Below are 24947 nucleotides of genomic sequence, written 5' to 3'. Positions count from 1 at the left end.
CCCCCCCCCCCCCCCCCACACTTTAGTTGGCGTCAAGACTTTGTTGCAAGTGTAAATGGTAAAGAAGATCAGAAGTTCCTCCAAAAGGATGGCTGTTTATGTGTTATTGAGGCTTTAAATCTCACCTGAAAATGAAAATGTCATAATTTATTCACCCTCATGTTATTCCAAACTTTTTTTTTCTACTGCGAAACACATGAGGAAATGTTTAGCAGGTTGTCTGTGCTGCTTTTTCCATACATTGAAAGTGGATGGGAACCAGGGGCTGTCAAGCTTCAAAAAGGGCAAAAAAGCATCATAATAGCCCTTAGTCACACGCTTAAGTCTATTATAGCTTTATGCGATTAAGTTCATTTAAGTTGTTATTCGTTGTAAATCTCAGTCTAATTTTAACTCCTCCTGCAGACTCTTTAATCAAGTTGATCAAAAATCTAATCAAAAAGGAAAATCTTGAAGGATGGACTCAGTTACCTCAGAGACATTCACAGTGTCTTTTTCCATGAGCTTTTGCGTTTTACCTGAGTGGTTGAACTGGAAATATGTCTTTTGGAATTGATCAAGTTTTTCCCTCCATAAATATTGTGGGATTAATATAAGACCTTTTTTGAAAGCATCCTTTTGGTGTTACTGCCAATAATAAGAATTCTTTGTAGTATGAAGCTTAACAGATATATTCATAGAAAAATCATATTAATCTACAGTTTACTAGCAGTAAATATCCAAGAACATGCAACTGCAATAACACACATAATCATCAAACAGGTTTTTTAGCTCACTTATGCATGAAAACTATAATAAGTTGTGGTCTAATAAATGGAGTCCAGTGTCATTTAAAGCTTTTGACAGTGTGCTGATTCTTGAAGATTTCTTGTTCATATAGGGAAGAATTTCTTCTAATTCTTACAGAAATAATCACATCTTGCTGTTAAAACCCTTGCAGAGTCTAAAGTCTTTTGGGGTGAAAGGTTTGGGTTTCATGTGATTTGAGACCTTGTGCGTCTTTATTTGATTTTGGATGTCAGATGTTTGAAATTTTCATTTTATTGTCTGTTTTCTTTTCAAACCCGCGCACCATCTGCGTACAATTAACATTTTATTTTCATACAGTGTGATCCAACAGAGGAAGTGTTCATGTCAAATTCACAGCATGAAGATGCCTCATGATGAGCACTTGTGAAAGCAGCCCCTTCTTAGACAAAGGCGACAAACCACCCGCAGTTCTCAAATAGCCCCTATTACAACACCATTTGCCCATCTGCAGTGCTACAGATTCTCATTATCATTCTTGTGCTTTCCTTTGAAAATAAACTTTTTTTCACTGTATGGTTAGATGTTTTTATATGAGCACTATTCATGTTCTGCAGTGTAATTCTGAAGCAAGGCTTAGCCTGTTTGTGTTACATGTTGTTACTTGTTAATGGAAGCTGGGATTGTGCAGTATAAAGGAAAGCAGCCACTTAGTTGTCTATTAATTCAGTGTGTTGGACTCACTGGAACTGAAATGTGAACACAGATGGCATTCTTTGAATTATATCCCAAAGTCAAGATCTTGGCAGACAGGAGTCAGTTAATGACATGTTATTTTTAAGAAATGTACAAAGAGAAGACTATTGGCATTTCTCTATAATTTGTTATAGGTCAAAGACATGTCTAAAAATATATATTAATAATGCATTTCATACATACCATGTCATGTGACCTTTCTTTATATGGCCCTTTATACAATACAGATTGTGTCAAAGCAACTGTACAGTATCAAACAGAAAACTAGTTAGTCAATAATGCTAGAGGACAATAACAAACAAGTCAGTTCATTTATGATTCAGTGATGTCATCATCCAGTTCAGCTCTCTTCCAATAGTGTCTGTGCAGTCAAGTCAATAATATTGCCAGAAATTAAGCATCCCCAACTAAGCAAGCCAAAGGCGACAATGGCAAGGAACCAAAACTCCATCTGTGACAGAAATAGAGAAAAAAAACCTTGGGAGAAACCAGGCTCAGTCGGGGACCAGTTCTCCTTCACAATGAAGGGATGGTTCACCCAAAAATGAAAAATCTGACATCATTTACTCACCCTCGTGTCATTCCAAACCTTTATGACTTTCTTTTTTTCTGCTGAATACAAAAGAAGATATTTTGAAGAATGTTGAACACACACACACACACACACACACACACACACACACAGTGAACACCCACCCGGAGCAGTTGGGGGTTCGTTGCCTTGCTCAAGGGTCTCACCTCAGTCGTGGTACTGAGGGTGGAATAGAGCACTGGTCATTCACTTCCCCCCCACCTACAATCCCTGCCGATACTGAGACTCAAACCCACGACCTTTGGGTTACAAGTCCGACTCTCTAACCATTAGGCCACGACTATCCATATAATGGTGGTTTATAGGCACCAAAACTACCAACATCCTTCAAAATATCTTACTTTATGTTCCACAGAAGAAATGAGGTCCTACAGGTTTGGATCAACATTATGGTGAGTCGGTGATGACAGAATTTTCATTTTTGGGTGGGGTATCCCAACCTCTTCTACGATGAGCATGTGTTTCATTTCAGATTTAAAATGCTTATACTTGAAAAGAAAACCTGAAGTATTTTGGCAGTATTCACTGGTTATTAATATTCAAAAAACTTGTGTGCGTTTATCAAAGTCATGGTAAATTCAGGTTGTAATTGTAAAATGTCATGTGTTGCACCTCCCCAAACCTTTTTGATATTTATAAATTAATAATTCAAGATACTTTAAATTTTATATTCAAGCTATTTGTAAGGAAAATATGTTGTTTTTTTTTGACTTTATGGTTACATCACATGACATTTTAAGAGTCACTGCATGAAAATCTTTTTTAAAATGGAAAATTTTCAAAACCATATGAAACCAGCATGAATACAAAGAAGGCTTGGCACACGTTTTTCTCCTTTCTTTATTATGGACACTCTTGTCCTCAACACAAGTATGACAGTCCTGCAATTCTAGTCAGTTTGGCACTTTTGTGTCCATCTTACTGGAAGAGACTTAGATCCACGTGGCTTATAGTATATGTAAATCAGGGACTGGTTTATGCCTGCACGCACGCTCTTTCTTACCGGTTTTTTGACTGCTGTTTCCTGGCAGTTCCACGCAAATGGTGTCAGCATCAGGTTTGTGTTATGCCATTCATGTGAGAGCCAAGTTTACTCATTTATGGCTGTGAGTTTTGGCTTGTTTTAGCTCATAGTCTGTTACAGTTGTGTCTACTGTGGCCTTGGAGGAAAACTTAACCCTCAGATTAACAAAGTGTTCTGCTGGTTCTGTGAATATGGCTCGAAAGTCCCCTCCATTTTCAACCATTATTGTGCTGTCACGGCATATTAAGTATAAAACCGTCTGCCAGACCAGCCACTATGGTAAAGGTTTGTCTGTTTTTAGAGTCGAGACCTATATTATTCTCAGACAACAATTTGGCAGTTGCAAAGACTGATTCACTTGGGAGCTAATGCATAATTGAAGGGATTTTCCAGAAGTAAATTGCTTTTGTGTCTGAAATATACAAATTTTCTTCCCTTTAGTGATGTTATGGAAGTGTGGAGCCATTTTCTCCCTCTGAATTAATGACACAGAGCCACTTCATTAGCACGGCTTTGACATTTCCATCAAAAGCCAGCAAAGATTTTTAACAGCTCAGATCAATACAGACAGCCCACACAGCGAGTCCTCTCTAGTGGGAAATGCTCCAGGCAGCCATCACCCTGGAAAGTATTTAAATGGAGATCACATGTTGTTTAGGCATGCGCTGCTGAAAGTCCTCTTGGCTGGTGACTGATGCAACTGAGACAGAAAGATGTTTGTTGCCAGGTTGGAAGATGGATCTGAAGTCTACTAGCAGGACCATTCAACACCTCTGCTTCTCCCAGAATGCACTCTGGTGTCAGCACTAGTGCCACTCTTGTCAGCACATTGAAATCCAGGGACACTTATTCTGATGTTTTCAAACCGCATCAAGCTGAAGCACAGCCATTGAGTTTTAATGGACCATTTTGTTAATTTACAGAGCCTTTAAAGAGCCGTATGTGTGTCCAGTCATTAGCATAGAAAAATAGAGGAGCCCAATTGGCTCTGAATAGATTAGTTTAAAAGAATTTCTGACTGGTTTTGGCTGGTTTAAACTTTAAAGGTTAATCTAACTGGTCCACCAACATATGGGTCGATGACATGACACAGTTTTTTTTTCTTTTTGGGTATGTTCATTAATGAATACATTAAAATGCAATTCATACATAAATTGAAAAATACACAACCGTTGAAAATTTGGGCTCGGTAAGTTTTATTTGAGATGTTTTTAAGGGGAGACACTGCAGGCAAAAACATACATGTTTTTTCTTGCACCCGTCAAGTTTGAGATTTTGGTCTTTTTTCAGACTAGTGGAAAGAAAACATCCAAAAGACACTGTTAAGTGTTTCTTTTATAGCACTTTTTCTATTTGTGTCAATAGATTTCAATTACAATACATATTTAAAGGCCGTTTTCTCAAAATGAGTTTTTTTCTACTACACTGAGCCATAAATCTCCACTTCAGTAGCACTTACACAAACCAAACTTTACATTTTGCGGGCCAAATTGGCTGCCAGGCCACCGGGAATTGTCCCGGTTCTGCCGATGTTCAGTCCGCGCCTGATTTCCACAGACACGCAGAACGTGCAGGATAGTCTTTTCGCGGCTTAATATTCATAGACACTAGTCCATATCGCGTTTTGATTCAAGTGTACTGACCTACTTTTGATTTATTCGTCCAAAATGTGGCGTATTCCGTCCGCGTTATAGGCTATAGGAATTCCGTTTTTATGTGTTTTCCGCAATCCAGTAAATTATAGGGCCCTATGTCTCAGAGAAGTCAGTGTAATTTGGGGAAAAAATCAATTAAATCTGTATGTAGATGTGTGTAAATATTCAAATGTAATCCCCTTTGTAATCGTTAACATTTTCATAAGTAACTAATTTAATTACACATTGTTTCTTAGTAACTGTAACTGATTACAGTTACATTTATTTTGTAATTAAATTACGTAACGCCGTTACATGTAACTAGTTACTCCCCAACACTGGTAAGGCGATAACTATTAGTTCTTTTTTTTTACCCTATTCACCTGCCGTGTCTCAAGAACTCTGATTTTATTTGATCTAGTAATATTGAGAATCGTTATTTAAACTAGCCATTTTTTTGTATTTTTAAAATTGATCTGAATTCTTCAGAAATCATTTAAATATGCTGATTTTGTTTATTGCAATAATAACATTTATTATTAGCAATATTGAAAACAGTTATGCTGCTTTGTTTGTGGAAATTGTGATCATTTTTAAAGGGGTCATGAAGTGCATTTTTTATTTTTTATTTTTTATTTTTTATTTTATAATGTTCTCTGAGGTGCACTTATATTGTTAGTGTGATTTTACATAAAAAAGTCATAATTTAGAAGTAATAGGCTATTTTATATCCTGTTTTTGAGCTTCTCTGCAGAATGGTCTGTTTTTATAGAGACAGAGCGACAATCGTCATAATACGTTATTATTGCATACTGTTTTATAATTTACTACAATATTGAGGTGCAGATAATTGCCGCTATTTGCAATAAGTAGTATAAACAGCAGAAAATCCTGCTATTTTATCATAGTGTAAATGGAATCTATAGCTATTTGCACTTGGTGTAAATAGCATATCGCTAAGCAAATACTGCTATTTTCACTTAGTGTAAACAGCATCTACTGCTATTTGCCTCTATCGCTATTTACACTTAGTGCAAATAGCCGCTGCCATTGATTTTTGATTCAGTTTATTATTGTTTATTTTGATCATATTTAATCTTTTTAAATGTTTTATTTAATGTGTGTAATTTTAGTTTGTATTTTTCTATTTTGACCCCTATAGTAGGATTTTTTTTATTTTATTTTTTTTCCATAATATTTGGGGGAGGGGGCACAACAGCACAATTCTGCTTAGGGCACCTATTTAACCAGCAGCGGCCCTGCCTGTATCCACTTTTGTCTCTTTAAAGGCTGGCCTTTACGGTACGGTAGCTTATAAAACCGTAGTTCTGGGTTTTTTAGCTTGTTTGCTATACACCTTGTCACACATCAGCTTTTAGGCATTGTTCTGTTTTTTGTTATAAGTCAGAAATGACAAGGAGGCAGCTTCCCACAATACAAAGTCAATGGAGAGGGTTGGATTGTTTAAGAATATTGTAGTTAAAATGCTTTATTATATGCTTAATTGCTTATTAACATTTGTATTATTGTATTCTCCATATGAAACCAAAATGAATTATAAAATGAGTACAATTATAAGAACTTGGCAGAGTTTTTAGTCAAAGAGTTTAGTCATTTACTTCATATCAAGGGCATATTACTTTATATCAAGGGCACTCCTATTTGTCACTGACCCTTAACAATGATGTTAACTGGCAAACTTAGCCTTACAGCTGTGGTCTTTTATTGAAGCATATTGCCCATGCTGGAGACCTCAACATACGCTGATGACTAGCTGAACAGGTTAACTCTAAAAGCAGGCTGATCCATCATGCAGAGGTCAGCTGAGTCATTATAGTGGACTCTATCCAGTCTTAACCTCATTGGCCAACCAAAATATATGCGATGAAATAGTGCAGAACGGCTCTAGCAGTCTAGTGGTATGTGCGGCATTTCCCAGAATGTGCAGGGAGCGCTCTGCCAGGCAGTATGCCCGGATCAGTGGGATTCATGCCTGTTCACTTGGTTCTTAAAGGAACGTTCAGGTTCTTCAGCATCAGCAGTTTACTGATGCCAAATGTGCCATTAAAGCTGAGGAGCCATCATTCAGTGAGAACAAGTACATGGATGTTTCTTTACTTCTAATTTTTGAAAAGCAGACTGCACAGAGGTTATCATTGGACATGACTTTGATTATTTAGTCTTTCTCTGTTTAAAATATTAATCTGGAGCCCTAACTAGAGTAAACATCACAGCAGGCTTTCAGTTATTGGAGTTGAATGAATGTGTCTATTTTGTGAAGGTTCCTATTGACGTCAAAAGGATGAAAAACCCAGATCAGATTCCTGTGGCTTCTGTATGTCTTTGTCGTTCCTCTTTTCTGTGAGGAACTATTGTGTCTATTGTTGCTCATGGAATGAATTTGACTCAGTTGAGCCAGCGTTTCGAACAAGACCAACGTTTTTTAGGCATCTTTTGCAGAGAAACGCGTGTGTCCCATGAGTCAGTCAGCTATGGGTTATTGAGTTACTGTAACCATTCTGACCATCTAAATTCATAGATTTACAGTAATTATTCAAAGATTTGGTTGAATCAAAGCAAATGTGAGAATTACAGATTAGCATCCACAAATGTGGACATAAGGAAAGGTTTGTTGACTCCAGAGCACATCTTTGATAGGATTGTGTATGTGAATACAGAGAAAAAGTGTCCCTGCTCAGGAAGGAAGTGCTCTTCAAATGAGGTCATTCATCAGGGGCCGACAACACATGGACATCTGCCTTCCAGTCCTGTCCACAAAAACCAACTCAGTGTGCCGCTGCAACATCTGGCCAAAGTCAAAACATCACCCATGTCCTTTCCAGCACTTTAGAAGGACCTCAGGAAGGAGAACTACAGATTGCGAAGGAGGAAAATTTTAATTGCAGCTTTTAATTACATCATTTAAAAAAAATAAAAATAAATATATATATATATTTATATATTTATTCTGGGTTCATAACAAGCGAAAAGAAAAAAAAAACAGATCAATGTTTAAGGTGAGTCACAATGAAAGGACAATTTTTGGGAGATTTAAAAGCGGAAATGTGAAGCTTTTAATTTATAGAAAGCACTTAAATGAATTCTTCTGTTAAAACTTGTATATTATATGAGCTGTAAAGTTCTCATCATTTTTTATGGTTGTTTTAAGGTTTACGGCATGATGTTATCATGGCAACAATACTGTGAAACTGGATATAACTTTACACAGAAAAGGCTTTCTAATTTGGTCAAAGAATGGGTTCTGGTGCACAATGTTTCTTATTTATACTACATTCTACTCACAGTTTTTTTCATATGATTTCCTGGTTTTCATTTTTGTTAATAGTGTCTAACAGCACTGAAAATTGAAAATCCAATACAAAACCTCTCATTTGTTGGCTGGTTAAGGTGGATTGTGGGTGGCATGTGAGTAAGACGCAGGGTTTTATGCTGAACCACCGCATGCTGAACTGTTTAGTGAATTTGAGTCTCAGATAATTAAAATTTTGAGGGCGCTGTTGTGTACTTTTGATCTTATAAATGTTTCTATACACCACCGTTCTCTGGAAGAATTGGAACATGCAGTATTTTGTTGTAATAACAAACTTTACAAACACAACAGCCAACTCATGTGGCCTCCTTGTGTCACTTCCTCTGTATATGAGGAAAAAGTAATGCTTTTAATTTTAATTAATAATTTAATAATTAATTAATAATAATTTATGCATGTAGCAGACGCTTTTATCCAAAGCGACTTACAGTGCATTCAGGCTATACATTTTTACCAGTATGTGTGTTGCCTGGGAACTGAACCCATGACCTTTTGCGCTGCTAACGCAATCCATACCACTGAGCCACAGGAACATTTTTTGATGCTTTTGATGTGATTAGGTTTACCTAAAGCGGTTCCTAAGTGACTAATTAGTGAATTACAGACAGGAGAATATATTTTGCTTTTAAAACATCAGTTGTTTTATATTCTTGGACAACTTGGATAAACGGCTCTATTTTTCATGTAATGAATAAGAAATGAACATAGCCAGAGTATCAACAGTCACATCTGTGCATAGGAGTCATTAAGGGAGGGAAAATATCCCCTTTACTGTCAGTATAACCATAGTAATTCATATTTTACTTAATTTTTTTTCTGATGGTTATTAATATTATGTACGAATTATATTGTGTGTTTGCTGGGAGACGTGTATCAGGTCAGATTCATGCTAGCAGTTAGTGTTTTTATTGCAGTTGCAAACAGCTTTGAGCTGAAAGTCTTTATATGGTATATTTGCAATTAGGTTACTGCATTCAAGTGGATTTCTGGGAAGTCTTGGTTCCTCTGATGTCCTGTTTTGTGGTGGTTTTCAGTCAGTCGCTGTGGTTTTATCAGCTGTGTAGCATGATCTGAGAGCAAAAGGCTACCATTTCTTGTCATAAGAGAAAATACAATATAAATTGTATGAACAAAGAGCTGGTATTTAAGTGCTTGTATCTGTTACCTAAGCTAATCATTTGCCAATTGTCACACGCTTTGCTCTAATCTGTGCTCCAAATACACAATACTGTGTATTGATGTATAAATATAAAGGAAAGCTTATGTTGGTTTATAAGGATCAGTGCTAACCTTTTGCCCAAACCTGAAATTTCTACAAATGCATTTTAATGTGTTTGTTTGGATAAAAATGTGGTTTGCAGTAGGATGTGGAGGGAGTTTTTTATTTTTTATTTTTCCCCACGGTGTTATTTGAAGGATTGTCTTTCTGTAAAAGTAAGTACCCTTGTTTTCTTAAGCAAAAAGTGCTGTTCATTCGCTGTGTTTCTGCCATGCTTCATGATCCAAACTGTCTGTAGTCACTGAGAGTGGCTTGTCAAGAGTGCTTTTGGCTGATGCTTCAGGATCTTTTGGAGGAAGTCATTTTAAATAAAGTCAATGGGTTCGGTAATTATATTACAGTCTTTCAATAGTATTCAGCCACGGATATTTAAAAAAAAAAAACATTGTAAACTGAATCGAAAAAGGCTTTCATTTGTCCTGTGACCATCTGTCGCGTTGAAAAGTTTTCACTTACAACCGAGTGGTAACAGTTTTTAAATGCGTTTATGAAATCTTGAAGTCTGTAGCTCTGGTGAGCCTGCAGAGAACAAATTCTGTACTTCTGTCACAGTTATTTGTAGAGAGTGTAATACAATATTGTAATGTAAAATAAAAATGTTGTTTATTAATTTATTATATTTTAATATATATTATGTTATTTAAAAATATCTTTGTAGGTAATATGAATTTTAAAGAATTTAATTTTGTGACAATTAATTTTGAATTTAATATATTTTTTATATCATTACAAAAATATATATATATATATATTTGTGGTAGTCTCCCATTCGACGACATCCGTTGCTGAGAAACCCGGAAATGTGGAAAAAAAAGGGTCCATTTATCTTATTAATGGAGTTTTTGAAAGTTTTTCACAGAAAGAATCGGTGTGTTGTTAAACAACAGTAAAATATATAGAACGCACTGTAATATACCTTAAGCAAACTTAGCTACTAAGTTACATAAAAATCTTATGTCTTTATGATTACTCACCGCCTTTTACTCCAGCATACAAGAATACTGATTTAGAGCAACCCAACAAATAAGTTATAACAACTGAATGTTCTTGAACAGTAGGGGGGAGCATTCCGTTTTATTTTCTTACAAACATTATGTAAACATTACTTTTAAATGTCCACTGAACATTCTGAAACAAGTAGTAACATAAAAAAAACGAATAAAAAACGAATAAATAAACTTTTCGGTTGTGCTTTTTTGGTTTGTTCTGTTTGTTTGCCTGTTCTGTTTAAAGTTAGCAGCTCTAGCAAATGCTTTTCATCAATAGTACTGGCCTGCAGGTGCACTAACAGCAAGGACAGACCAACCAGAGTTAAGTGCCTTGATAGAGTAGTACTATAATGTTAGTTACTCTGCAGTTCTAGTGGCCCCAATCTGAAATTGAACGTTTGTGTTAGCAGACCTGACCACCCCCATCCCACATCTTTGAGGAGACACAAATACAAATACAAATACTGCCCTGCTTTGAAGGGTAAAAAACTTTCATAATAAATGAGAAAGGGGAGTCCCCATAGCACACTACAAACCAGTTAAAATGATTAAACAGTGAAATAATAGGAGAATTTGCATCCTCTGCTGGAGGAGTAGGGGCAGTGCACTTTTGTCCCAATTCATATTTTTAACTACACTAAAGCATTCTGTCAGGATCCGCCATGAATTACTGAATGAATTATATATATGGATATTTTCACACCTGGCTATTTCTAAAGGTGATTTTAATCTCAGAATGTGCAAAAGAAAATATATCCCAGCTGAGCATTAACGGTGTGAGTGCCAAGAGCACAATAGCAGCTGTAGTTTTACTCTGATTTGACTTGTGTGCAGTGTGGATGGAGGACAGCACACTGCAGTCTCAGCAGTGCACCATCATGTCCCAACAACCAGATGGAAATGCGGATTATCATGGCGTGTGTCTTATGTAAGGCAGCGCTGTTGTGTGTGTGTGTGTGTGTGTGTGCACTGTTCACCCATATCTGTATGTTTATATGTGTTTGAGCTCTATCCAGTCTTAACCTCATTGGCCAACCAAAATATATGCGATGAAATAGTGCAGAACGGCTCTAGCAGTCTAGTGGTATGTGCGGCATTTCCCAGAATGTGCAGGGAGCGCTCTGCCAGGCAGTATGCCCGGATCAGTGGGATTCATGCCTGTTCACTTGGTTCTTAAAGGAACGTTCAGGTTCTTCAGCATCAGCAGTTTACTGATGCCAAATGTGCCATTAAAGCTGAGGAGCCATCATTCAGTGAGAACAAGTACATGGATGTTTCTTTACTTCTAATTTTTGAAAAGCAGACTGCACAGAGGTTATCATTGGACATGACTTTGATTATTTAGTCTTTCTCTGTTTAAAATATTAATCTGGAGCCCTAACTAGAGTAAACATCACAGCAGGCTTTCAGTTATTGGAGTTGAATGAATGTGTCTATTTTGTGAAGGTTCCTATTGACGTCAAAAGGATGAAAAACCCAGATCAGATTCCTGTGGCTTCTGTATGTCTTTGTCGTTCCTCTTTTCTGTGAGGAACTATTGTGTCTATTGTTGCTCATGGAATGAATTTGACTCAGTTGAGCCAGCGTTTCGAACAAGACCAACGTTTTTTAGGCATCTTTTGCAGAGAAACGCGTGTGTCCCATGAGTCAGTCAGCTATGGGTTATTGAGTTACTGTAACCATTCTGACCATCTAAATTCATAGATTTACAGTAATTATTCAAAGATTTGGTTGAATCAAAGCAAATGTGAGAATTACAGATTAGCATCCACAAATGTGGACATAAGGAAAGGTTTGTTGACTCCAGAGCACATCTTTGATAGGATTGTGTATGTGAATACAGAGAAAAAGTGTCCCTGCTCAGGAAGGAAGTGCTCTTCAAATGAGGTCATTCATCAGGGGCCGACAACACATGGACATCTGCCTTCCAGTCCTGTCCACAAAAACCAACTCAGTGTGCCGCTGCAACATCTGGCCAAAGTCAAAACATCACCCATGTCCTTTCCAGCACTTTAGAAGGACCTCAGGAAGGAGAACTACAGATTGCGAAGGAGGAAAATTTTAATTGCAGCTTTTAATTACATCATTTAAAAAAAATAAAAATAAATATATATATATATTTATATATTTATTCTGGGTTCATAACAAGCGAAAAGAAAAAAAAAACAGATCAATGTTTAAGGTGAGTCACAATGAAAGGACAATTTTTGGGAGATTTAAAAGCGGAAATGTGAAGCTTTTAATTTATAGAAAGCACTTAAATGAATTCTTCTGTTAAAACTTGTATATTATATGAGCTGTAAAGTTCTCATCATTTTTTATGGTTGTTTTAAGGTTTACGGCATGATGTTATCATGGCAACAATACTGTGAAACTGGATATAACTTTACACAGAAAAGGCTTTCTAATTTGGTCAAAGAATGGGTTCTGGTGCACAATGTTTCTTATTTATACTACATTCTACTCACAGTTTTTTTCATATGATTTCCTGGTTTTCATTTTTGTTAATAGTGTCTAACAGCACTGAAAATTGAAAATCCAATACAAAACCTCTCATTTGTTGGCTGGTTAAGGTGGATTGTGGGTGGCATGTGAGTAAGACGCAGGGTTTTATGCTGAACCACCGCATGCTGAACTGTTTAGTGAATTTGAGTCTCAGATAATTAAAATTTTGAGGGCGCTGTTGTGTACTTTTGATCTTATAAATGTTTCTATACACCACCGTTCTCTGGAAGAATTGGAACATGCAGTATTTTGTTGTAATAACAAACTTTACAAACACAACAGCCAACTCATGTGGCCTCCTTGTGTCACTTCCTCTGTATATGAGGAAAAAGTAATGCTTTTAATTTTAATTAATAATTTAATAATTAATTAATAATAATTTATGCATGTAGCAGACGCTTTTATCCAAAGCGACTTACAGTGCATTCAGGCTATACATTTTTACCAGTATGTGTGTTGCCTGGGAACTGAACCCATGACCTTTTGCGCTGCTAACGCAATCCATACCACTGAGCCACAGGAACATTTTTTGATGCTTTTGATGTGATTAGGTTTACCTAAAGCGGTTCCTAAGTGACTAATTAGTGAATTACAGACAGGAGAATATATTTTGCTTTTAAAACATCAGTTGTTTTATATTCTTGGACAACTTGGATAAACGGCTCTATTTTTCATGTAATGAATAAGAAATGAACATAGCCAGAGTATCAACAGTCACATCTGTGCATAGGAGTCATTAAGGGAGGGAAAATATCCCCTTTACTGTCAGTATAACCATAGTAATTCATATTTTACTTAATTTTTTTTCTGATGGTTATTAATATTATGTACGAATTATATTGTGTGTTTGCTGGGAGACGTGTATCAGGTCAGATTCATGCTAGCAGTTAGTGTTTTTATTGCAGTTGCAAACAGCTTTGAGCTGAAAGTCTTTATATGGTATATTTGCAATTAGGTTACTGCATTCAAGTGGATTTCTGGGAAGTCTTGGTTCCTCTGATGTCCTGTTTTGTGGTGGTTTTCAGTCAGTCGCTGTGGTTTTATCAGCTGTGTAGCATGATCTGAGAGCAAAAGGCTACCATTTCTTGTCATAAGAGAAAATACAATATAAATTGTATGAACAAAGAGCTGGTATTTAAGTGCTTGTATCTGTTACCTAAGCTAATCATTTGCCAATTGTCACACGCTTTGCTCTAATCTGTGCTCCAAATACACAATACTGTGTATTGATGTATAAATATAAAGGAAAGCTTATGTTGGTTTATAAGGATCAGTGCTAACCTTTTGCCCAAACCTGAAATTTCTACAAATGCATTTTAATGTGTTTGTTTGGATAAAAATGTGGTTTGCAGTAGGATGTGGAGGGAGTTTTTTATTTTTTATTTTTCCCCACGGTGTTATTTGAAGGATTGTCTTTCTGTAAAAGTAAGTACCCTTGTTTTCTTAAGCAAAAAGTGCTGTTCATTCGCTGTGTTTCTGCCATGCTTCATGATCCAAACTGTCTGTAGTCACTGAGAGTGGCTTGTCAAGAGGTGTCAGATAGCACTTATGGCGGATGCTTCAGGATCTTTGGTATTTGGTGGAAGTCATTTTAAATAAAGTCAATGGGTTCAGTAATGGTATTACAGTCTTTATAGCATTCAGCCACAGACATTTAGAAAAAAAAACAATTGAAAACTGAATCGAAGGAGGCTTTGTTTTGTCCTGTGACCATCTGTCGCATTGAAAAGTTATATTTTCACTTACAACTGAACGGTAACAGTTTTCGAATGCTTTTATGAAATCTTGAAATCTGTAGCTCTGGTGAGCCTGCGGAGAACAAATTCTCTACTTCAGTCATTTGTAGAGAATCACGCTTTATGTGAGTGTGCCTAGATTTACATGGGTGTAATACAATATTGTAATGTAAAATAATGAATTACTGAATGAATTATATATATGGATATTTTCACACCTGGCTATTTCTAAAGGTGATTTTAATCTCAGAATGTGCAAAAGAAAATATATCCCAGCTGAGCATTAACGGTGTGAGTGCCAAGAGCACAATAGCAGCTGTAGTTTTACTCTGATTTGACTTGTGTGCAGTGTGGATGGAGGACAGCACACTGCAGTCTCAGCAGTGCACCATCATGTCCCAACAACCAGATGGAAATGCGGATTATCATGGCGTGTGTCTTATGTAAGGCAGCGCTGTTGTGTGTGTGTGTGTGTGTGTGTGCACTGTTCACCCATATCTGTATGTTTATATGTGTTTGAGCTGTTTATTTGACCCTGTCTGATCTTACAGCTGGCTGGCAAGGGGAGGGACGGCAGACATGGCCGAAGCTGAGGATGAGAGCAGGAACAGCAGCCTGCGGAGAAAGAAACCACCCTGGCTCAGACTGGACATCCCCATTGCCCCAAACCCTGTGGAGGAACATAATAACTTTCTCCAGGTGGATATTTGATGATACATTTTTGCTCAAGATATTTTGCATTACTTTGAATCACTTGTGTTTCCATGAAATAAAAAAAAAAACATTGAAATATTTCACTATTCACCTGGCCTTCAGCCCGTCATGCATAACAGTTTGTATCTGCGGAGTGCCAGTGTACCCACTGAAAACATCCAGCTCAGATGCCCGCCAGTCGATGCCAACACCTGCCGCAGACCCTCGGTCCTGCGCAAACCCTCCATCTCCCAGACCATCAAGAGGTAAGATTACACATCCACAAACACACATTTCAACCCTCTACATTGCGAGTAAATCACTCGCAAATGCGACTAAATCTTCACTCTGGGCGACTAAATGATGTCTAATATTAGCCAATGGCTAATAAATTCTCAGATTTTACTCGCCAGTGTGTGAGTTGGAGGCTAAGTATAAGTTTAGCACAGATATATTTTCACTCGCCGAACACTCTCTGACAGCGCTTCCAAGTTTCACTCGTCTCCATCAACCGATCTGTGCTATTTTTCAGTTCATCTGAATGGATGCGCAGTGTACCTTTATTTGACGTACCGTAAACTCTACTGTGAAGGCGCACGACTCGCCGTCGTTTTGTCTCACACACACGCAGAGAGAGAGAGAGAGAGAGAGAGAGAGAGATGATGTCTAATATTAGCCAATTGCTAATAAATTCTCAGATTTTACTCGCCAGTGTGAGTTGGAGGCTGAGTATAAGTTTAGCTCAGATATATTTTCACTCGCCGAACACTCCGACTGAGCGCTTCAGAGTTTCACTACTGTCTCCGCCAAGCGATCTGTGCTGTTTTTCAGTTCATCTGAATGGATGAGCAACGCACCTGTATTTAACGTACCGTAAACTCGCCGTCGCTTTGTTTCACACACACACAGCGCTACCTATGCACGCTACATGTAAACGATATTCTTTGTTGTATTTTGCTGTCAAAATAAAAGTTCCCCAAAATAAAATAAAACCAAAATAAAAGCAAAGTTCCTTTGGAATTCTTCCGCTTTTAAGAACTACTGCTTTCTCCGGTAGTGGGCGGAACTAATGCGCAAACGGCAATCTCATTGGCTGGTGCTCACCTATTATCTTCCCTGTTTTGATTTCAGCAAATCAGTTCGAGCAAACGCACACAACCTGATTAATATTCATGAATCCAGCAGCTCATTAATCCTTAGTTCGTTTTATAATGTTCTTATTAGTAGAATTCGTATCATTATTATCTTATCAGTATTTTTGTTAGTTTTTTCCCAATTTTATTTACAGAAAGACTGAATGACCAAAAAAGCACCACCACCAGTCAGTCATAAGTTCAGTTAAAATGACTAATATGCATTCATACATGGTTATCAAGTTTTAATTCTAATTACTAAAGTTCTATCATTAAATAATATTGATTATCATATTATAATGCTTGACTGATTGATGTTAAGAGTGTACTTTCAGATATTTAAACAACTGTGCCATTTTACAAACATTTATTATACATATATATAATATATATCAGTCTGGCCAGTAAACTAAAAAATTTACTAGCCAGTGGCGATTCAGTTGCCAAGGTGTCCGTAGAGGGTTGCATTTTGGACTACTGTGCTTGGTGTCAGAACAATTTGTCTTTTTTAAAGAAATGAATTATTTTCAGCAAGGGTGCATTACATTAAGCAAAAGTGACAGCAAAGACATGTATATGTTGCAAAGAATTGTGAAAAAAAGTATCACAGTATACACAAAAATATTAAGCAGCGCAGATGTTTTCAACATTGATAATAATAAGAATGGCTTCTTGGGCAGCAAATCAGCATATGATATATTAAAATAGAAAACTGTTATTTTAAATTGTAATAATATTTCACAATATTTTTTGATCAAATAATTGCAGCCATGGTGAACATGAGAGACTATTTTCAAAAACATTAAAAAATCTTACCAACCCCAAACTTTAGAACAGTACTGTACTGTATATCTAAGGTGAAATGACACTGAACGGCTGTTTTCATGACAAAGATGCACTAAAAAAGGTAAGGTTTTTCCATTGCATTTTGTGTACAGACAACAAAGTTGTCAAAACAGTCTCCATTCACACGGATCCACAAAAAAACGACAAAAAATGCTGTATTATGTATGCCAGGCCAGTAGTTGGCAATGTCAATTTGTAAAAAAAAAACAAAAAAAACACTACGTGTCTGTGCACATACCTATAGACTGAACAAGTAATACACATGTGCATGATGTCATCGTTTTCACAAATTTGCATTTTTGTAGTTTTCAAATACGTGCACTTTGAAACCCTAAACTCATATCATTTGAGACAATGTTTTGATAGCACTGCAAAGGCATAGCATTTATGTTTTTCTGGCTTACTTAAAGTGTCTTGGCAGTAGAGAGGTATTTTAACATTGAAAATTGCTTATTAAGTGTACTTATATTCTTTAGTTTTGTATATGTACTGTTTTGCATAGTTTTGTTTTGTGTAATGCTGTATTGTGTTGGGTCATTTCAGGGTCTGCTATGTTCGCAAGCTAATTTGCCTGCAGGGATGTAAATGGTTATCTGAAAAGTCATTGATCTTGTCTCATTAGCAAACAAACAGATACACCCATGCAAGCCCACATATAATCCCAAAGATTTACATTAGCATAATGCTAGGTGACGCAGTAGTAAAACTGACTGCATAGTGTTCACAGCCTTGTTTATTTCAGTGTCACATTTAATTTGGTTGAAAATCAAACCTTGTTTGTAAAAGCCTTGTTTTGATGCCAGGGTGATAGACTCACTACTGTATATATTCCTGTGCTATTGCTGTTTGAAGAGGAGATCAGGAGTAAAAGATTTTCGGCCACCGTTGACCCATTTCAATTCCATGGGGGAAAGATGTTTGTGAAACAGATACACAAACAACTTATTCTGAAGTTTATTCTTTATTTAGTACAAATGCTGTCTTTAATAATTCATTTTTTGGCCTCCTGGAAAATCCATCTTGAGCTTGTAGCTGTGTTTCTGTCAGGACCACTATCGTCAAAGATGATTGACAATTAGCATACAGTTTGGATTGGCGGTATGGTACTGTTCTGGGCAAGAACTCCCTGCACATCCATGCAGCCTAGCATGGATGGGAGCAGGGAGAGCAGCGATAACCCCCCCAGGGTGAACAGAACCAACATAAATGTATTGCAGATATCGTTAAAGTTCAATAATGTTATGTACACATTTTAGAATTAGTCTGATTCAAAGGAGAATCAGAAGGCTGAATCCTGACTGACAGAGGAGGAGTTGGGGATGGAGGAGGGTAATTAGCCATTGAGCAATGCGAAAACTGCTGATAATACTGAGGGACCTTATATATGAATGCTTAGGTGTCGTATTCCCATAGGCTGATGGGGATCAGCTGAGAGTCAGCTGATGCGAGCTTGACTAACGTGACCTGCCAGAACTAACGCTACGCTAGATTTATGGCTGCTCAGCCAGCAGTTTGACTGCCTGAATCTGGTATGACTGGTGCAGGATGGTCTATTATGATTAATTACTGTATTAGAGCAGTGAAAAACTAGCTGCCATGTTCTGAAACACTGGGGCTGGATTTTCCAGCAGTCTCTGACATAATAACACACTTTTATGCTGTGACTGAGCTAAAAGGCTAATGCATTATTGACGACAGTGTAAGGGAAACAGGTCAATTTAGCTCAAAGGGAATCATTTAAGATTTTAAAGGGAATTTGGACAGAATCACTGGTCTTGGGGGTGAGGCTGTCTGTCATGCCTCTCAGCCAAGTGTTCACATCTTCCCCATGGGCAATGGGGTCTGCAGTCTGCGGCATGTTGGCACGCTGGGGAGAAGAGAGACTGACACAGATCTGTGTAGAGTAGAAGCCTATGTGTGGTGGGACAACTAAGTGTTGAGTCAGTGATTGTGACCCACTAGTGAAGTGTGGTGATGATTGTGTTGGTCTCAGGGTGTCTAAGTAGAGTAGGGATGCGAAGACTTCGTCACTCTAATGAGGAAGAGGAAAAAGAGAGAAAAAGGTGAAAACAAATCAATGAAAAGAAACAATTCCTTTTCGGTTAGAGAAATTATTATTATTATTTTTTTAAATTGAATGTTGTTATCAGGAAGGTAAACAATATTATTAAATCTCCGTTTTAGACAAAAGAATGCAATAATAATGTTGATATCTCTTTTCTTAGTCTGACAGGATTGACACCGTACACCTTACAGTTGGGCCGCTCACCAGGGAGGCTAATTTTGGACATGATTTCTATAACAAGAATATGATACATTTGACAAAGAATTGATTGGAAGAAACGTTTCAAGCAAGAAGATTCAAACACACACATACTAAACATGAATAGGAATCTATAAACTATTCAATAGTTATTCAAAATACATACACTATAAATTATTAAAACCTGATAGTCACATGTGGGTTACATACATAATATGGAGTTATGCATAGAAATGATTAGTTGCTCACAAGTCCTTTTAGTGTCATTTAGGTGCATGGAAAGGCAGTTTCTGTGCCATTCTGTGAATGTATGTGAATGTATGAAGACCAGAGATTAAGAGGTCTGTAAGGAATCTCTGAAAGTCTGTTCTTTGTCTCCTAGGTGGGGGGGGAGTCAATCCACAGAGCTCGTGATTGTGGTTACTATCACATGATGGTCATGCTGTCATCTCTTTGACCATTTAATCTTGATTACTTGCCCTAAAATTGACAATCTCCTTCCTGAGTTGTTATGATCAGTGTGTTCCTTTTGTGGTAATGTTGAAAGCTGTTCTGTGAAAGAGTTGGTTAGGCTTGCTTCAGACTGGCTAGTGCTAGGATCTGTTTTATGAACATCCTGTTGTCTTGGGCCTCTGTGGAATTCGGCTCCTCATGTTTCAACCATGTTTTGACCAAATCTTAGATTGTCTGATTCGGTCTGATATCCTACAACAGTATATGTACTTAATAAAAAATAAAGACAAGAATGTATTTTGTATCTGTCTTCCGTGCTTATTCTTTTTAAATCTCTTGACTGCTCTCTAGACTCCTGGCCAAGCACTGTTTATCTTAATGGCTTTGGATGTTTTATCTTCCTGATATGGCTGAAGTCCTCCACTGTGAGGAGACACAGCAGTAAATCACGCTAATGTATTTATGTTTGTTTTGACTGCATGTGCGCATCTCTTTTTCAGCATCTGTTCTTGTGCTCATATTTTACAAAACCAGTAATATACAGAGTCTGTCCTCTTTGTTAACCTCCTTTCTACTGCTTTTCTTCTGCAATTAATATGATCCTGTCAACTTCTTAAATACAACTTATTTTTTTCCATCTCTGTTTTCTTCTGTAACTAAACTGGTTGCTTTTCTATCCTTTCTTTTTTTCCCCCTGTTTTCTCATCTGCCTTTCCTCATCCTCCTCACCTCATTCCCCACCAGTCCCACAGGGAAGAGGGTACGCTTTGAGCAGATGAGCACAGTCCTGGTTAAAGGCCAGTGTTTCTCACGTCTGGAACCCCCCAGACGGCAGTCACTGCCCCAAATCTTCCTCAGGTACCGTGGAACCAATATAGACCCACTGAAGTCAAAATTCATACAGTATGCAGTCAGATTAAACACTTTATTCTGTAGAGAGAATGTTTTCCATTTTAATTTCACACAACTTCTGGCTTAAGCATTTGTAAAACTGGTTCACCCATAGTTTATATAAACAACCACATCAATTTAAATGTTATTCCATGAAGTCTTCTTGTAAGGATATAATGGCACCAAATACTCTTAATTACATTTACATGACCATTTTCCATCCTTTCTTTGACCCTTACACAGGATGCATAAATATGTGTTATTTGGGTTTTTAGTGTTATTTATATACACTTATAGTACTTAATATTTTGAATTAATTGTATTAGTTTTAGTTTTTTTAAACACTTGTAGTAAAGTTTACACAACCATTTTCCATTTTTTTATCTGACCCTTCTCTGAGAAATAAACAGGATGTTTTTTCTAATGTCTATATGTAAATCTGTCTTGTAAGTCTGTGTTATTTGTGATGTTTTAAAATTAGTTATATAATATTAGTATTAATATTTTGAATTAGTTTTATTGTTTTGTTTTTAAATATATTTCTAATTTAATTGATTTCACTTTCAGTACTACATCATCTTAATTTATTAATTTACTTAATTTATTATTTAGTTTTAGCTAACAACACGGGTGTAAATATCCTGATATAATTAGGTAACCTGTTTTTGCACATAGTTTAAATTAATTATCGTTTTGGATGCATTTTGAAGGCATTTGTTGTTGTTGTCTTTTAACAAACTCTTTTATTAAAAAAAAAAAAAAGTTGTGGTTTTCGTCAATATATGGAAACATTCAAAGACTTCTTAATCTGGTTTGTCCACGCTTAGTTTAAGATGAATTATTCAAAATAACATAAAGCTATTTGCTGCTCCCTGATCATCCATAATACTTCATTTGGCTCAGAAAGAATGTCAGAACAAACACAGACTCCTACACAAACTTGAAAAAGAGCTCCTTTCTTCCTCGGCACAAAAACAGGATTGCATCAAAGCCTTCACATCTGTGCCTATGGGTTTGGCTTTGTTTTACGATAATCAACTGATAGCATATTGGCTCTTGAGTCCACCATGTGTCAAACCATCAAAGGAATATCTGAGCTGTGGGAGAAGAACATGTCACGGCAGAAAGTGTTATTCACAATGCTGAAAAAACTGCTATGTTGGCCTCTTTTGGCTATTTTCAACTCTGCCCCTGGTTGTGACTCATGCTTTATTAATGTAAACTTTTTTCTGCACAGGTTTGATGCCACTAGTATTTATTCCCAGTGTAGCAGTGTGGGTATCTGGAGTGTAGGGGTTGTGTCTAGTCTATATTAAAAAAAAAATAATAATAATAATGTTTATTTTATTGCATTGACACTAGACAGCCATAGTTTCTACAAGAAATAAAATGAAATGAAATTTAATAAAAATAAATGTATACATCTAATTGTAATAGTTGGTAGAAAATGATATGCTGTCATCTCAAATATTTCCATTTATTTAATAAAAAAAATAGTAAAAAAAAACAAAAAAAAAACAGTTATGGTGTAAAATATTGCTATTGAAATAACTTTTAAAAATGAGCTGATTTGGTGCTCAACAAACAATTCTTATCAACATTGTGCAACACAAAATCATAATTTTTTTCAGAATTCTTTATTGAATGAAAAGTTCAAAAGAACAACGTGAATGTGGAATATAAGTATTTTGTAACATTATAAATGTATTTACTGTCAGACATACTTTTAAAGTATTAATTTCTTTCAATAAATAAATAAATAAATAAATAAAATAAAAATCGTACTGACCCCAAACTCTAGAATGGCAGTATATATAATAGAAAGACAATATATTATTTATTTGATAAATTCTTTAAAAACATTGCAGAAAAAAATTATGTAATTTAGAAAACATCTTATCTTTATAATATTATGCTTCATTTTATTTAACACAGTGGGTCCTTATTAGGGCTGTCAAAAAAAAAATTCGAATTTCGAATATTCGTCGAATTTCAAATAAAAATCCACATTCGAATACAAAAACGTTGCATTCGAATTTTAGGTGTGCTTTAAGGAGGCAGCCTTATCAGCGGCGCACAAGATGCGATGACGATGTAAGTGTCGTTGCATTATAATGTTTTTGTTAGCCTATCCAGTTGAAGCCACTAGATGCGGCACTGCTGCGTTGTTCATTAAAAAATATAGGGGAAAAAGAGAACATCAATGCGGAGAAGATCTTGTTTACATCGAAACCAAGCCGTTCACACACAACGCATATTTCACGCATTTTCTAGACGGACATCTATTGCTGTTGCACTCGCGTCTAAGTACAAAATTCGAATTTAGTTTTTCAGCCATTTTGACAGCCCTAGTCCTTATACATGAAGATATATAGCGTCCTATATTTAATTGAGGGGGTTTATCGTTTTTAGGGGTCCTGGGCATCACCATCAACACATGCTCTATAACAGGGTGTAACTGTATCATCTCCCCATTTAAATCCAGGACTCCACCTCTCTGTCATTGACAAAACGATCTACAAGTTAATTGATTCACTGTCCAGACTAATAACTGTTAAAGACCACTGATGTGCACGGAGCTTGTTTGGAATTGCATGTCAAATTGTGAAGGGTGGTGAATGATGTTTAATTTGCTCCACCAGGGTATTTGAAAGACAGAGTAATTTGCAATGGACTGTTAAAGAGGAGATTGTGTTATTGTTTGAGGTGTGTGATTGTATGTGTGAGCACGTGTGTGCTCATAATTGAATTGTGCAAACTGAGTCTTTAAGTCCCAGTTCTCACACTTGCCTCATGTTTCGGCACATTTCCTACTCTCTCTTTCTTTCTCTCTGTTCTCTGTTTCTCTCTTTTAGTCAGATGAGCTGGTATTTTACTGCGTGTTTACACACACTCCTCAAACACTATTTGAGGGGGCGGTAAGAGTAAAGTGATATGAATCACTGCTGTATGGTCTGAGACACATTAAGCGTTACTTGGATTATAGCAGGTTTTCTGCCTGAACTCTGGCATCAGGGAAATGTCTTGTTTGCCTCTCTGGCATTATGTGATGTAGAGGGCTGGAAGGAAGTGCAAGCCTATATTTCACTCAGTGTGAAGGCTTCGGTTCCCCCTCTGCCTCAGACATGACCTTCCTTGCCTCCTGGGATGAGTTAGACAGGTAGGTCAATGGAGTGTTTTAATGATTCACGGTATCTTTATGAGTGAGGAGCTTCTTATTGTGGATTTTTTTTATCAATAATTTATTTATGTATTTTGTTTTGTGAATGCATATACTTAATTTTGGAAAGTGTTTGTACTTTTTTAGTAGGGTTGTGAATTGGTGTGGTCTGGTTTATTAATTAGTAATTTGGGGTTTTTTGGGGTTACACACCGCTATGGAAAACTTGACTTTGATTGGTCAGTTGCTGTATGTAGTATATTTGATCATTGTCAGGTTTAGTTTTGATAGTTTTACCTTTTATTAATTTATTATTATTATTATTCTCACAAAATTTTGTTAGCTTTTTCCAAAAACAAATCATTATCATATGCCATTACTTATTTCATTTGACATCTAAAGTAAATTAATCTTGTTTAATTATTTATTCAGTGGTAGTGCTATGCTTAGTAGTGGATAAGACCGATTTGTTTCATCACCATATTGAGTGTTTACAGTTAAAGTGTTTGTTCAGTTGTTCATTGGATAGCAGTTCGAGTTATTTTCTTGGTTGATTTGACTGAAAATGTTCTTTCTCAAATCATTTCTCTAAAAAGAGGGTGACATTAAGGTTGTGACTCCCCCTCTGCTGCCTGAAACTGGCCTCCCTTGTAATGATGCACAGCCGACTCTGTTATTATTATGTGTCCTTTACTCTAAACACTGCTAATGTCCTCACTGCACTACCAGCGTTTACTCACACTTACAGAAAACAAAGACATACTTACAGACTCTGTCCAGGATTGTGTTTTAGAGGAGGTACACACAATTGTATTTTTGTCTTATTTTCCAGCAAAGTATTTAAACATCCTTAAAATAAGATGTTTACTTTAGAAGATATTAAGAGATCATTACAGTATATCTTGAATTAACTGT

The 24947-nt window shown here is 36.5% G+C and overlaps 1 protein-coding gene across 2 annotated transcripts in view; it reads left to right on the top strand.

Moving 5' to 3' along the window:
• The window catches only part of LOC107692086 (inactive rhomboid protein 1-like), a 39567-nt gene that overhangs the window by 4564 nt on the left and 10056 nt on the right, over nt 1-24947 (top strand). Inside the window, exons 1-5 of one of the 2 annotated variants that reach the window (XM_016490986.1) lie at nt 14793-14827; nt 14943-15036; nt 15145-15292; nt 15410-15552; nt 20726-20839. In XM_016490986.1, coding sequence (XP_016346472.1) covers nt 14948-15036; nt 15145-15292; nt 15410-15552; nt 20726-20839 — 494 coding nt within the window. In that variant the 5' untranslated portion in view covers nt 14793-14827; nt 14943-14947. Of the gene's footprint in view, nt 1-14792; nt 14828-14942; nt 15037-15144; nt 15293-15409; nt 15553-20725; nt 20840-24947 lie in introns of those variants that run through there. The other variant, XM_016490987.1, reaches the window with a different exon arrangement.

The sequence above is a fragment of the Sinocyclocheilus anshuiensis genome, unplaced genomic scaffold (genome assembly GCF_001515605.1).
Source record: "Sinocyclocheilus anshuiensis isolate Anshui unplaced genomic scaffold, SAMN03320099.WGS_v1.1 scaffold726, whole genome shotgun sequence".
In the NCBI taxonomy this organism is placed as follows: Eukaryota; Metazoa; Chordata; class Actinopteri; order Cypriniformes; family Cyprinidae; genus Sinocyclocheilus; species Sinocyclocheilus anshuiensis.
The sequence above is the reverse complement of the archived record's forward strand: the minus strand, read 5'-3'. Positions and strand labels throughout refer to the sequence as shown.